Source organism: Volvox carteri (assembly GCF_000143455.1).
Source record: "Volvox carteri f. nagariensis unplaced genomic scaffold VOLCAscaffold_73, whole genome shotgun sequence".
NCBI classification, from domain to species: Eukaryota; Viridiplantae; Chlorophyta; class Chlorophyceae; order Chlamydomonadales; family Volvocaceae; genus Volvox; species Volvox carteri.
Window position 1 is genome coordinate 249,939 of NW_003307616.1, and position 15,308 is coordinate 265,246.

Below are 15,308 nucleotides of genomic sequence, written 5' to 3' on the forward strand. Positions count from 1 at the left end.
GAGGCCGGGGAGGCCGTCCGTCTTGCTGGCTGGCTGGCTGGCTGCTTGCTGGCAGAACCGTGGTGGTGCGTTCTGCAGTAACGGAGACGCCCAGGAGTCGTGTGACACCCGTAACACTTCCGGGATGTTGCAGCAGGCCGCAGGAAAGGGAACACTTACCCGTATAGGGGCTAGGCACGGGAGGAGGGCGAGGAGGGCATAGAGGGCGGGAAGAGGAAGATGATGATGAGGAGGCGGGGGGAAAGGGAGGCGACGTGACGTGGCATGACATGAGTACCGTATTAACAGTTCAGGTGAGGATTACGGCGTTCCTAACGGTGTGTGTGAGCACGCTGTGCTCCTGTATCCTGTATGTATATGTGTGTGCAAAGTGAGCTTTGGTGGCACGGCAGGCGCACTCACCCGCCAGCTGCTCCAACGGACAGCCAGTTGCCCAGTTGCCTGCCGTCCAGGGTCACGCATCCTAAGCCGGCCGGTGGCTGTGTCGGCGTGTACGGTATGTACGGCGCCGTTTAAATAACCCGGGAGGCCCCGTGCTGTCAGTGCTTACACTGCTGGGGTTGCCGGGGCGGGTCGTGGCACCTCCCCCACTTTGAAGGAGCGTGCAGGACTAGGAATACGTATTCATGGTGGGCCTTGTGGTGGTTCTGGCGGTGGTAGCGGTGGCGGACAGGTAGGGGCATGTTACTTGGTGCCGCTGGATGCCCTGTATTGGGGCCCGACTATCAAGAGCGCAACGTCTGTCGTGGTACGATGCCGTAGGGCGGGAAGGGCAGGAAGGTTGAAGGGGACGCGGAGGGGATCGTGTTTGCTGTATCTGCGGAGGAGCTGTTCGCAGCCTACTGCACAGGGCGTCCCATCCCCGCCGCAGTGTAGCTGAAGAAGGCGAGGTTAGTAGGAGTTGAAAGGGAGAGCGCTCGGGTTCCTGGTGCTGAGAACGAGGGTGAGCATGCTGACATGGCAGCCTGACTTGTGACGATGTGGTGAGGTTCACCATATCGTAGTTCCCGCTTGTGCATGCAGCCCCATGTACGGCAATGAAGAAGGCAATGCAAGCCCATGTACGGCAATGAAGACACGACTGTCCTTAAAGCGTTTTGTCAATCCAATCAGTTTCATTCCACCACATGCGATGATGCAAGACCAGTACGCTATTGCAGTTCTCGGCATGTTCGCTCAGGGCTGCATCACTCGCCTGCAGGTTCGCTCATAGCCGGCAGAGAAACACAATAGTAGCTGTTCTGGGTGTTCTGTTCCTTTCCTTCTTCTTTCCCGGAGGCATTGCGTAGTAGTGCCGGGGCGTAGTAGTGACGGTGGCATAATAGCATTAAGGGTGGTCTCAACGGAGCCGGTGCATACTCATACATACATACATACCTGCACACGGGGGGTCCCAATGTAATCTGCGGTTAAGCATGCGTTCTTCCGAGCAGCTACACTGCTGAGCATGAGCGCTACTAGTAACAAATACAAGTGGTATCTTGTACAGCGGCACATTTCCCTCTGCTGGTGGCGAGCAATGGAAATGCATCATACGTGCTTGCATGCATGCATGCATGCATGCATGCATGTGTTGTGTTGCATGCATGTGTTGTGTTGCATGCATGTAAAGGCATGCGTGACCATGCAACCTTAAGACCTTGTAATATCGTACATGCGACTTCCGTGCTAGGCGTCCAGTTTGGTTTCAGTCGGCTCTGCACACCGCGTCCTGTGTGTATGGGCATAAGTGTACTGACATACTGCATGTGCAAGATCTGAAGAAGTTCAAGAGTGCAGGGTAAAGCCTGGCAAGTTTTTTGTGAAATAAACATCGGCCTGTGTTACAACCTACTGCCTGCCAGGGGGCTCGCGGGCGACGGCGATTAGCAGCTCGCGACGGCGACAACGATTTCGTGGCAATCCCCACAGCCATCAAAACATTGCACGGCCGAACGACTCATCCGCGTCATAAAAAGGTGGTGTCCGCATCACTGCAGATTCATTTGCTCATTCGCTTCGTGCCAATTGCTGACTTCTCTAGCGACCAACGCCAAACCACGACCCAGCTGGCTGGCGAGCAGGCCGTTCGCCTCTTTCGGATCTATGTCCCAAATGTCGACTACCACGATTATCACTACTGCTACTGCTGCCGGTACTACTGCTGGTACGACGACCCTGTCGATTTTGCATTGTGCGCTTCACCGCTTCGAAGTGACGCTCATTGGAATAAACGAACGTCTTGCAGTTTGGGGGCCAACCTATCCTTCCCGTACGCCAAGCAACTGAGCATCTGGCGGTGACGGCGGCGTGACCTGGTTCCCGTGTCGGCCAGTCGGGGAGCGCATCCGCACATTTGTAAGTACTGCCACTACTGCAGCAGTACTACCAAACATAAATAGACAGGTGTCTGAGCGGCCTGCATGCGCTCGAAATGCGCATACGTAATGGCACGCAAGGGCGCCTCTCTCTTCCCCTCGCTTCATGTCCCTCCATGTCCCCAAGTTGCCCCAGTACGGTACCTCGTCCCAGTCACCAGCCAGTTCCGGCGCCGAGCCGAGGAATCACCCAGCCAGGCAGCCAGCCAGCTAGCCAGTCACAACCATAGCCACCCGGGCTCGGGGAATAATTTGCTTCATTCGAAGGCCGCTTCCGGAAGTGGCCCGGACGACCCCCAGTGCCCCATTCCCCCCCCATGCCCGCCATGGTCTCGCGGGATGTGACCGTCCTGCAGCATGCATAACACAACTTCGCGCCACGCCCAATGGCGCTTTGGGGGAGGGAGCCCGGGCGCGCTGCTCAGGCTGGAACAATTGCCTATTCTGGCACTGGCCACTACGAAACAGAGATACACACACATGTATTCAAGCCCTAACCTATCAACACAGTTATTGACACACACACACACACGCGAGGAAAGCAGTAGATGCACCCTTCGAAACACACACTACGCACAAAACGTTCCCGCATTTCGAGACACACTACTAAACGTGCCAAACGTTCCTGCACATGGATTTATCTGACCTCTCCTGCCGTATGTAAGTTACTCAGCAATCGACCGTGTGCATCATCGGCAAACTCATTTGTAGCAGACACATAGAACACAAGGGCCACCGACGGAAACAAGCGCATCCTTCAGCAGTAAACGCGACACATCGCACAGGGGCACAAGCAGCGGCAACTGACCATGCCAAACTGCCGGAAACGGCACCTCCTAATAATCTAATCGAGCCATCACGGCAAAACAACTGGTGACTCCACTACGTCAGGAAGGGAGCCGGAAGGGCTGCCCCACCCTCCTCGGCAGACGATCAGCGGGCCTTGTCTGTACTACTCAAATCACCACCCAAAAGCTGCTACGACGTCGAGGTCCTGGAGAATTCGTGCAGGTGCACAATGGATTCACAACAAGGGCGGCCACTTTCCCGACTGCCTAAGCACTCTTCACTTGGCTAGACCACCGCCCTCGCGCAGTGTTAGCAACCCGTTGTGCCGATGATGCATGCAGCATAGGGACCCCCGGCACCTTGCCGGCGGGGAGGTCTACGCTGCGTTTAAAGCAAGGTGGACACAGCTGGTCCCACGGGTGCCAGGCGCGGCCTGCTGGTTGGGAACCCTGCCTGTGTGGGGAGCGTGTTCCCCTAGAGCCTGAAGGGGTGCCCAAAAGTGTGCAGTCTGCAGCGGAGCTGCCTTACCGCCCATCCTATTCGGGTCACGCCATCCGCCTCCTACTCGTCTTCTCCCTTCTCGCTTTGTGCAGCCTGCGATGACATGTATGGATGCGATGTGCAGTACGCCACACGCTGCGAAACACAACTCTGCATGACGATGGAACTGGTCCCCTGACATGCAAATGCCGGTAGCAGCAGCAAACAACAGCAATAAATAAAGCAATACATTTTAAAGCAGCAGCAGCACTGTAAACAGCATCATCACTGGCAGATCTCTACCTCCCACAACACCTTCATCAACAGCTCCGGCACAAGAAGCAAGAACAAAGCGATAGCGCCGCCACAACCGACACACGTTCAGCGGGGGATCGACGCCGGGCCTGACCGGCAGCCTGACCCTTCCAGGAAGCACAACGAAACCTCCTCCCAGGGGGGCCTCATGGCCGCACCTCTATCCAGCCGGGCAGAGAGCTGTTCCCGTACAGCCCTGTACGACACGGTACAACGACGCGCTGAGCTGCATGACGACGACGACCAATCGGTGTGTCACAGCTTCATTTACCGCACGTTGAGCGCTGGCGCTTGCCCGCGCCTATTGCTTGGGCCGAGCACCTGTGGTGTGCGGGTGCGGCCGATCTCCAAGAAGCTAAAGAATTTTCCCACATGTCGACCTGCCGGAGAAGGTTCCCAAGAACTCCACCTCCGGCGCATGTAGGACACATCTGGACGCCGAAGCGGAAGCCGATCAGGTTCCCGCCGCAGAGCCAGCATGTGCCCCACGGGCAGGCGGCCAACGCGTCGGCGATTTCCAGGACTAGCTCTCGCCTGTAGATTGGAAGCGAGCAGAAAGCCCGCCGTCGGCCTTTATTTACTTTGCAGGACATGGCCGCATGTCCTGTTCTGCCCTGCGTTCAAGGTCAGTGGCGGTGACGTTAATCGGCATTGGCGCCGGCAGCAATGCAGTGCGTGTGAGCAGCGAAGGGACACTTACGGTGCTCTGATGGAACCCGCAGGCGGGACGCGTGCACAGGCTGGTATATACGTAACGGGCCCATGCGAGCCGGATTTAAGTCTTGGTTGCTGTGGAAAGGAAAGCGGCTAATTACGGATTTGGTCCTGTTCGGCCTTGCCTGGTGGTTGAAGCATATGCTTTGCATACACACACATCGTGCCAAGAACCCTAAATGCCTGTAGAACTCAAGGCCCTTACAAACTATAATATTCTAAAGTTGACCGTGTCTACAATTTTGGACTATATAAAACTCGTGTTCGACCACGCAACGCAATCGGGCGCACCCACCTATCTTCCTGTATGTCTCTTTCCAAGCTTGTCTTCAAGGGGAGCCTAAGCGGCCTTCTTTTGGCCTGCTGAGGGGCTGGAGCTTGGAGTCTCGCTCGCACTGGGGCGTTTACTCTGGTTTTCTGGGGAAGGAGGGGGCACCTTCCACCAGTTGCGCGTCGGACTCGGTGGGAGTGGCGGGAGAGGCGGGGGCTTGGGCGCGCGGGGTGGTGACCGAACTGCATAGCACAGTGGGTGGGCGGAGCGCGGGGGGCGGGGAGCGGGGACGGAGGTATGGATAAGCGGGCATGGATAGCAGTTCAAGGAATTGGCATTAATGCTTTAGCTTAGTAATGACAACGCCTGGTGAAGTGGGTATGCGACCTTACGAATGCGAGCGTCGCAAAAAGGAGGCACCTGGTCACCCAAGGAGCAAGGCTCCCTGACCAAGCTAGCGTCTGATTTCGACCGCCCTATTGCCGGCGCTGCAGCTGCCGACCCGACCACCACTTGCCAGCGTACAAGCCAGTTACAGAAAGTAAGGCTGTTAGAGAAACGAGGACCCTTCCCAACATCCACAGAACTGTGCTGACACCGGCTGAACACGGGCCTTTGCAGAGCTGTATCCATCACCACCACCGCCAACAAACAGCCTCATCCCACAGCCTCCTAAAGTCTTTCGTGGTCTGGCGAATCAACTGATTGTTGTCCATTATGGCAACGAACTTCCGTACTGAGCGGGTACAGCCTTCGCCCTTCAACCCCGAAGACATTATCCAGCGCCAAACTAGGTCCAAGTGACTCCGGAGAAGAATGAAGGATTCCGAACACGCGCCATCGCACCAACATGCTGTGGGGCCCCTTTTTGCAGGGCGTGCCTACGGTGAATTCCCTTGGGAGTGCAGGGCAAGGGAGTGTCTCTGGTTGCCTGGTGTTGTCCGAGCCGTTGTGCATACGGTGTCTGACCTGCTGCAGGTACCTCTTTGGCCCCTTCATCGGCCATTACAGTGTGCCAGTGCTGACAGCACCGATGACCTGTTAGGTCCCGCTGTAACCTCATTCATTCATTCGTGCCGTGACTTAAACCCCCGGGCCCGGAATCTTTTAATCGCACGGTTCCGTATTGGAGTAAAAATGCTGCTTCAAGGTTCCCCAGGTTCAACACCACTTACCCTTCGCTATAATAGGCGGCGACGTATCAGTGTCGGAGTCCTCGGAGGGTGGAGGAGCGTAGTCGGGCGTCGGTGGGTAGGGGGAAGGCGGCTTGGGACTCGGAGGGGGAGGCCGCCGCCGACCTCCTGTGATCAGGGGTGGCGGCGTAGGCGACGGTGGCGGCGGCGGGATCGGCGGCCAGGCCTCGGGCGGGTTGTAATCGTACGGTGGAGGTGGCTCGTACTCTGTGGGATGGGCCGTGTGGAAAAGGCCGCGGGGAGTGTCAGGTAGGGTTTTTGAGGTGGAGGGGACTAATCATGTGGCTTATGGGTTACCTGGTGGAAGAGCACATGCACACGTACGAATGCAAGCTCGCGTCCACGCACACGTACATACATACACACACGCACGCATGTATATTGCTCTACGTAAGCATGTGCATACCTACAGTTATACGCACGCGCGCAAAAAACGCCCAGGTGGAGAGACAGGCATACAGACGGATAGACAGACACGCGGGCAGGCGCGTACTGCACCTGGTGGAGGAGGTGGCCGGATCCTCTTGGGCGCCTTCGGTGGTGACGGCGGTGGCGACTTTGATGGTGGCGGAGTAGGCTTCTTCGCCAGGAGGGATCGGCGAGTCGTGAGGGCATCTGCGCGTCCGAGGTTGTGGGTGGTAACAGTGACAAATCGCAACGTTTTAAGTTCATCAGCAGGCATGGCGGAAAGTACGGTTCGCCCGGATTTAAATTTGTAAGACAAAATAAAATTATAGCAGCGGGATGAGGCTACCTTTTGTGAAGGCGCTTTCCGGCAGCCGCGGCTCTGCATCGGGGTACGGAGGACTTTCCTCTTACGAGGACGAAATAGCGATGAGGCGCTCATGTTCGCCATCCCGCGTGGGCAGGACGACAACCTAGGTACTCGCTAATAAAAAGGAAGGAATATCTCTATAAATGGAAATAGTGGGGCGGGAGCGAAACGTGACCACGTAGCCCAGAGAAATGTACTGGCCTGACACCTGTATAAAAGCGCATGTATATGGGCCGCATGGATTTTGCTACTTGCCTGTGTGAGCACTGATGGAAAGGAAGAAGCAGGCCAATAGCAGCAAGCTTGTTGTGAGCTTGCGGGACATCAGGCTGTTGCAAGGGCCCCGCATCCCGGCGCCTTGATGGAGGCCTTGATGGTTCATACTCACAGTATCTCAAGATATAATTTTACTCTGATGTTACCTGTGGGTAGAAAAGCGTTTCAGGTCGACTCCGTCGAAGTGATGACTGATAGGTTGGACAGGCTCTGCTTCCTCAAATCTAACAGGCAAAATTAATGAGGAGCAATAACAGGATACATCTATTTGCAGTGATGGATTTCTCACGTCTAATTGAGTTGAACGCCAGCTAGCGTGCACTACAATTGCGGACTGATTGCAGCTCACCCACGGCGCGTGCCTTTGCGATCAGGTCAGCTGGAACAAATTGCTAGAAGATTCGCTGGCTGTTATTTGTAGGCACAGATGTCAGACCGATGAGGCTTCCGCCTTGCACCCGGGTTCTGCGATCTAAACAATCGCAGCAGTAGACTGCGCAATTGACTCCTCTTATAATAATAGAGGTTCTGCCTATAGTATAGGCAGCTTCCTCAAAAATTAGGCTGCAGGTTCACCTATTATATCTTCGCTGAGGGTTGTACGACGGGTGGGCAGTCACGGTCTGGCCGTTAGCGCAGCCGACGCAATCGCACCACACTGAATGTGCTCCGTGGTACAGATAATGATAGGCCTATATTTCTTCTTCAAGATACCTTAACGGGAGCTTGAGTTGCACTGTGTTTCACATTTATGGTTGCTTGATTCTTGGAGGATCCAGTTAGGTCAGAAATTAGAGTTCGCACCACTATTAACAAATTGTAAGCAACATGTGTGATTATGGAAGGCATTTGGAAGCTGCCGCGGAAAGGCGGGCGGGGTTCAAGTAAAGTACTGCTCTATTAGTGGAGTCCAGCTTACTCGACGCTCTTAATTGATAAATCTGATATCAGTTACACCTCTGATGACATTTTGTGCGTCTGACTGAACGTCTCAGTAAGGCTTTCAAAACAGGCCTAAACGAACTTTGGGCAGCAAGTTTCTCTAGATTTGCTGCCTTAACTATATGTAAAGGAGTTTCATTGCATCATGGTACTTGGGCACCCCAGAATTTTCGCCCTGTAACAGGTCTTCGTTTTGCAAAGCCCTACCTTATCTAGGGAAATTTTGTCTCTAAAGCATATCCAAAAATCAGCACCTGTGATGTACTATGTTTTTAACTCTCGGGAAACGCCGTCTGTCCTTCCAGACCGCATTCGCTTTAGGGTCCAAACAGGCTGTTAGGCGTCTGTCTGGGTGCTGGATGAAAGCATTCGCTCTGCGCCGAATACCTCTGGAAGATTCTCCTAAATATGGCTTTATAGGCCAAGTTGGCGATTGTTGTTGCGATTAAGAAAGCAAGGCCGCGTTTCGATGGCTGTTCCGTTACAGGAGGTTACGCTCATATGCCTAACTGGACGGATGTCCACTTCACGTTTTTGTCAACTCACAACGTCGAACTTTCAAGATTCATCATCGATTATGATTAGAGTCATCGCAGACAAGATCGCTTCACAGCTTCATACACGCCGCATGCCTGCGTTGGTTACGTAGCTAGCAGCCAACGACCTGCGGCTTGGCGGCGATATGTCCTGCCTACGTCCCTGCATATCGGTTCCTTACCATCCATAAATGTATGCTTGTGATTAGCAATGCATTTTTATGATCCTAACCCTGACTAGACGGGCCTCCGTCAGACGTCGAGTTCCGATGATCGGAAATAAAAAGTTAAACAATTGATACGTGTGTTTCCAGCTCGGCATGTTTTTTTCGCGCCAGTCGCTTCTTCCCAGTAACGGGTGCTAGCAGCTACCACCACTGTTTCTGACACAGCCGTCGGCGTTTCCCGCGCTTGGTATTGCCGCCTCTGCGCCTAGCTGATGCAAAGTCCCCAGGTCACCAGCAAGAGAGAGACGATTTGCACAATTGGCAACGGCCCTGTGTCTACCTCGGCAGATCTTGCACTATTGCGAGAAACGGCATAACCCTTTTTTGCCAATCTGCAGATTGAAGAAGAAGAAGAAGAAGAAGAAGAAGTAGAAGAAGAAGAAGTAGAAGAAGAAGAAGAAGAAGAAGAAGACCATGTTCTAGCGCGGGCTTGAGCATTAGGTCAGATTCCACCAATTCATGTACGAGGCTTAGCGGACCCCGTCCAGAGGAAGCAAGGAGTGCGTTTTCCGCATGCTAGCCTCGGTTCGTGGGTCAAGCATCTTTCCCCTTTCTCGTTCTCCATTTACCTCCAGCTCCCACAATTAAGTGGATAAGATTGTGAATGTAATTAGAAGGATGATGCCGTGTAAGGTATCAACGGCCACCTAAACGGGATTGGCTGGCGGCAACTCCCTAAGAGGTTAGCAGCAGAGCTGCCCTGAACCGGTGGCGGCGTTGCGGCAACACGGGCGGCTGCAAAGCAATGGAGATACGCGGTGACGCTGAGATGTTGGTCTGGCAGGTAGCGTCCTTGCTGGTGGTAACATGGGTGCTTCACATGATGACTGCTTATTGAGAAGTGCCTTGCCTTCTCCCTGAGGCTTGAGCAACTTTCCTTTCTGTGTGCCTATTTTAGCAATTGCGGTTGCGGCGCTTTTTGTTAGTTGCCACGCAGTGGAGGTCTAAGGTCTAAGTAGTTGCGGGCCCTCTTGCGGGAGATAGATGTAAGCTCACTCACCAAACCGCACGCTCAAGTTTCCTTGCAGTGTGACGCACGATGGGATGAAAAGAAAGGATAACATGCGGTCCCTCAGGCCCCAGCCTGTTGTTGAAATATATACGGCATTATGGAAGTTTGACGCTAAGGAATGCCACGTTGGTAAGCCTGAAAAAGGCAGATGAGCCTTTCTTCAGACGAGGCGCCGCTGATGGAGAGCGGCAAGACACCAAGCACGAAAGGGAACGAAAGGGGAGGTGGCGTATCGACGGTGGCATACAAGAAGGGACCCGCACACAGCGGGCCGCCGTGAGCCCCTGCCAAGACTAGATGAAGGAGTTACCTGGAATAAAAACGGCTGTGTCGTAAGGGGCGGCTACAGCCCATTTCCTTTCTGCCATCCTGTACCTAATGACCGGCAACCAAGGAACAGTTACAGACTGCAAACTGTTTAACAGCACGGGCAGCTACTTCGAGGAGGACAAGTCGAAGTATAGAGGTTGCCCGTCCATCCATGTTGCTGTGTTGGAGAGTGACCGACACTGTAGACTCGCAATGTGGGGTCATACATACATACGGAGCGTTTGAGGGGTCAATACGCCCGTTTCAAAGGTGGCCTTGGGATAACACTTTAAGCTTCTTATCTTGTCGGCATATCACATACTGCACACAGGTGTGAATGTCGCGGCGTTGTTCGGTCGACACAAGTCACTAAGCGAGTCCGCAACTTTTTGAGCAATTTCAAACTGGGAATCCAGCTGTTTTGTTGTCACATCCTTTTGTTTGCTGACCATGCAAAGATCTTGACATGCACGAAGTATTGTGCATGGACAGGTTAGCTACAAGTTCCGCACACAAGTGGGGGTCCGTCTGTAAAAGCCGGGGGAGCCATGGACGATCATAACACTGTGGCGCTGATTGAGGACGTTGTCAGTGATCATCGCCGCGCGTGCTACCACCGCTGAATCGCGCTATAGTCCCAGCGACCTCAGCGGCTGCGACCTTCGTCCAGAGGAGAAAGAAGGAGAACGGGACACTGCAGCTGCAGCGCCGCGCAGACCGGTAAGCACTTCAGGGCCCTCTTTAGCCTGGCTTTTAAGGCATGTGGGTAAGAAGATATTTTTGCTCGTCAGATAGGTCAGGATGTCCAGATGTCGAGCTCCTGTTTCCGCCCGCCACAGACCCGCTATTGCCTGCACTGGGGTGAGGATAACCTCCGCCGTTTCGGATACGGACGCTGAACCTACAATTGGGTCAAAAAGCTAATGCGCTGATCTCGATCACCATCCTCACATACTATCGGAAGGCATGAACCTGCCCTGGGCAATGGCGTGTGCTCGGAAATGTCCTTGTCTTCCATCAACACGCACTTGTGCTACCTTCCATTCACGAATGCCCTTGTGGATGGTCCTGGGGGCAGCACCCCATGCCCTAACCAAATTGGTCTGGGGCTCATGGACTGTAAGCAGTCAGTTTGCCACTTATTGTTTACCAAGAATTGAGAGGAAAGTAAGGATACGACATCTTACGACTCCCTGCGTGACAGTGCTGTGCATCTGCTGCATTAAGGTAAGCAAATAAATAAATAATTTAATGATTAAATTAACGAAAATGCAGCAGGCGCCTGTCCGCCACTTCGAACTTGCTCGGTCGTAGCAGGTGATCTAGCTAAGCGCAGTAAGAGGCGGCTCAACCCTTGCGATAACCTCATTTTTCTGGGGTCCTGCAAACATCGTGTTCGCAATGTCTTAGCAGCCTTATAGCCCACTCGACGTTGGACGGTCGTGCCTTGCGCGAGCCGCTGCTACAGACGCCAAAACATGATGGGCAAAGATCAATGATAGCCGTTTGTTGTCGGTCGTATAAGCTGTGCAGGCTGTTCCGTTAACATTTCCTTTTCCTTTTCAAGTATCTAACTGGTTCAGGAGCCGTAAGGGACCCAGCCCGGACGCATGAGTAAGCGTCAGTAAGTTCGCAGGTAGGAAACAGCTGTATGTGCCGCGCAGCCAGGATCACGCAAAGCATGCACCCGCGCAGTTCTTTAGGTAATGCGCTCAGACGTGGTATGCACTTGCATCAGTTGCATTTGTCCCTACTCTATCGCCTTCTCTAGGAAACTCCTCCATAACACAGAAGCGCAAAGCCCCATTCCAAAGGAATTGGCTGGAGACCCGGAAATCCTTACGGCAGATGTGTCCATCCCCCACTTCATGCGGCAGAACATCAGGCATGGGCAACATCACGGAGTTGCTAGGTCACAGCGCGGAATACGCAACTCAGGCGGTTTATCAGTCAGTTCCATCCTAGGGTAGGCAACCAGCCGCAGTCCCCGGCACGGAAATCCTGCACCCTCGGGCAGAATGAGCTCTCGTGAAGCAAGCCCACAGACCGCTACGGATCCCCAGGCGGTGCCGAGGAGCAGGCTGAGGCGGGGTCGCATGTTTACGAAGAATGCTGCCCGGGCGCCGTGGCGGAGAAGATACAACTTATCGACCCTTGCAAGCAAGGCAACGGCTGGTGGAAGTGCGGGAACCTTCCAGGTCGATGTTTTTGAAAAGGCTTTCATATCTGGTGTCACTGGGTGTTCGTGACTGAACCAGCGGGGCTTCGGCTCCGTGCCCTGTCCTGCTGCTGCGCTGTCAGCGCTGCTCTCGCTGCAGCACGTCGTTGAACAGGATACATCATATCTGCGAATCGTTGAACAGGATACATCATATCATGATCCTCGATCATGAAGTCATCTGTAAGCCCGATAAGATCGCATAGGCAGGCAGAGGCTTGGGACGTGGGACCGCTGCTTGTAGCCAGAGCGGCTATCATGGAGAACAGACCTGTGGTTCTTCAGCGCTGTAAATGCCTTGGGCACATCCAGCGTGAGTATCTTCCGCGGTATCGGAAATGGAACCCACTGCTATTGACCCCCGTCGGAGCTTGGTTTAAAAAAATGGCTGGCTGGCGCGACCTCGTCGGTCGAATAATAGGAAAAAAGTTAGAAGGCAGGCTCAGCAGCCTAGGAGTATTCCTTCGCTAAGATGTCTTTCCGGAATATTGGTAATATATGTCTGTTGTGCTCAACGTCAAAGCACGCAATTTTCCTATGCTGCTGTCAGTGCAGTCCGTTGGCGAATTTGAACTTGGATCGGAGTTGCCGTTTGGCACACACGCGCATCGTACGCATGGAATGGCTTGCAGACGAGACTTCCATCGAAAGCTTAGGCTGGAGAAGCAGCCGACGACTTAAGACTTTGAAGGAAAGGATAGTCGTCATGGATCGGAGCAGTTCTGAGCAGTGACCTTCATATATGACCGTTAAGGGCAGCAGTACAGATAGACGATGTCGTCTAGGAACTTGATACAAAAGCATAAGAATTGTGCCGCAGAGGAACTTTAACGAAGGGGAACGTATGGCCGGATACGGAACAGACGGCGCAGCGAGGCGGCCAAGGGCCCTGATGTTAGTTTGGGCTGCGTGACATTGTTAAGACCAGTCTTCCAGAGCCATCTTTCCCGTTAGGTACGCTACCTGATCAACGAAGACGCTATTGACCCAGGAGGTTTGTTGCCAATGTTCTGCTGCGCTTTCTCGCACGTTCGTATTTTTCCGACGGTTTCCTGGGTACATAAGAATGTCAGACAGTGGCATGATGGAGTTGACGAAAATAAATCGTACATTACCAGGGCGCATAGCCTGAAGATTTGTAATGAAAAATCAAAAAAAGCGACCCGTCTTTTACATGCCTGACGAATCTGGCAACTTCTGGCAATCAAGCAGGCTCACTCGTATCGATTGAGCCCGACTCGCCTAATTCTAAAGTTCGCCATGCCAGCAGCAATTGTTTTTTTTTATGTCCGCGTTGGGGATTGCAGTCAAATATGCTTCTGTTGGCCGCCGCCGTTTTTGTCGTTTTTTCCTGGTGCCCCCACACACCGACAAGCAAGACGCACGCGTAGGCATAAGCATGGACATTTCTTACTAAGCGCAAATGGTCCAAACCACTTGAAATAAGCTTAGCACAATATACATGAGGACTACTCGTTAGCGTTATTGTTGTCGTTCACGTACGTACTCCAAAACGCGATGGAGGAATATGATCAAAGGATTGCAACGCTCATGTTGGAGGTCAATATGGATGCATCATGCTAGCTATCATGATAGCTCGATGGAGCCACCAAGTGCGCAGGCCCCGACCTAGCAACAAACGTGCGCTTTATTGGCCTCAGCTGTTCGTAACCTTAGGGGCGGGCATTTCGCGACATAACTCGATTCCTAACTTCCTCGATTTAAATTATATAGTGGCAAGGTCGAGAAGTGGCGTAGGGCCTCGTAGTAATAAAACGCTGCCAATTATGAGGAACACGGCCGGAGAGTGATACGCGTGAGCTTTTAACTTAAGCGCGACGGGGCGCTCTTTGATTGACCTTGATGTAGCCCATGCTGAGAAACGCATTTCCAGGAATAGGCATCAGCGATTCGGATGAATGTGTTGCCGGTCTGTGCATTTGTGAGCGTCTCCTTTGCACTGCACGCTTCACAGAAGAGGCCATTATGGCCACCATAGCAACAATCAACAAAAACTGGTGTCATTCTTCCATACAAACCATACAAACGAACACCAAGGCCAAATTGGAGGGCCCCTGTGTCAGCCATGCCGACGGGGAAGCCACGAGGTCGATGAGGGGCTCAACACTGCGTAATCATTGCAACCTTCTGGCGCTTGCATTTAGGGCGTCTTACTGCATGACCTCTGTACTAACAGGCATTCCGTACTTAGCTGTCAACAACTGAGTGCCAACGGAATGTTACTGGCAAAGGATCACCTACAGAAGAGTAGAAAGAACGTGGCCATAATCAGACAAGCGCCATAAGAAGACACGTCAACGTGGCCGCTCTGCATTTTTATTCAAGCACTAAAAACAAGTACCTAAAAGCTTAGGAATGCCAAGCAAGCCTGTGAGCTGCATGGCGACGCTTTTAAGGCAATAGGTTTCACCGGGCATGCATGTGGTGGCATGAGGGGCGCTAGCAAGTTGCTGCACTGCCTTGCGTGAGCATCCGGAGAGGGCTTGGGAGGACATTACACGGTGGCACCTCAGCACTAACCCTACCCAGTGAGATGCCGCATTTCCTGCAGCCGGCCTGTGTTGTACAGCTCTCTCAGGCACTTCTCGGGTTCTTTTCCCCCCGGGCCCCCCCCCCCGGGAATAACTACAGCATGAGCAGACCTCACGAGTGCGCGGCAGCACAGCTCAGATGTATAGCGCAGCATGCACAGAAGCATGATGCCTTCGTAACGGCAGCGAGGGCGGTGCCCTACCATGCCTCCCTCCCCCACCTCGCCTCGCACCCACCCCGCAGCACCACGGGTTGCTGACCCGCGGAAGCGACCGCCAAGATCCTAAGAGGCTCGTATGCCTCAAGGCATTGTTGAACCCCCCAACGCCCTACCCGTCCCA

General features: G+C 53.6%; 2 protein-coding genes across 2 annotated transcripts; one reads left to right on the plus strand and one right to left on the minus strand.

Annotated features, from left to right (window-relative positions):
* Nucleotides 1–4,995: 4,995 nt before the first annotated feature.
* VOLCADRAFT_98513 (uncharacterized protein) lies at nt 4,996–8,837 on the minus strand (the record flags this gene model as incomplete). Its single annotated transcript, XM_002957413.1, has 4 exons — nt 4,996–5,168; nt 6,102–6,326; nt 6,618–6,734; nt 8,831–8,837. The coding sequence occupies 4 exons, from the start codon at nt 8,835–8,837 to the stop codon at nt 4,996–4,998; spliced, it is 522 nt and encodes a 173-aa protein (XP_002957459.1).
* Nucleotides 8,838–10,265: 1,428 nt separating this feature from the next.
* Nucleotides 10,266–15,254, plus strand: VOLCADRAFT_98514 (uncharacterized protein; the record flags this gene model as incomplete). Its single annotated transcript, XM_002957366.1, has 6 exons — nt 10,266–10,345; nt 10,528–10,688; nt 10,832–10,916; nt 12,074–12,145; nt 12,515–12,597; nt 15,211–15,254. The coding sequence occupies 6 exons, from the start codon at nt 10,266–10,268 to the stop codon at nt 15,252–15,254; spliced, it is 525 nt and encodes a 174-aa protein (XP_002957412.1).
* Nucleotides 15,255–15,308: the final 54 nt, after the last annotated feature.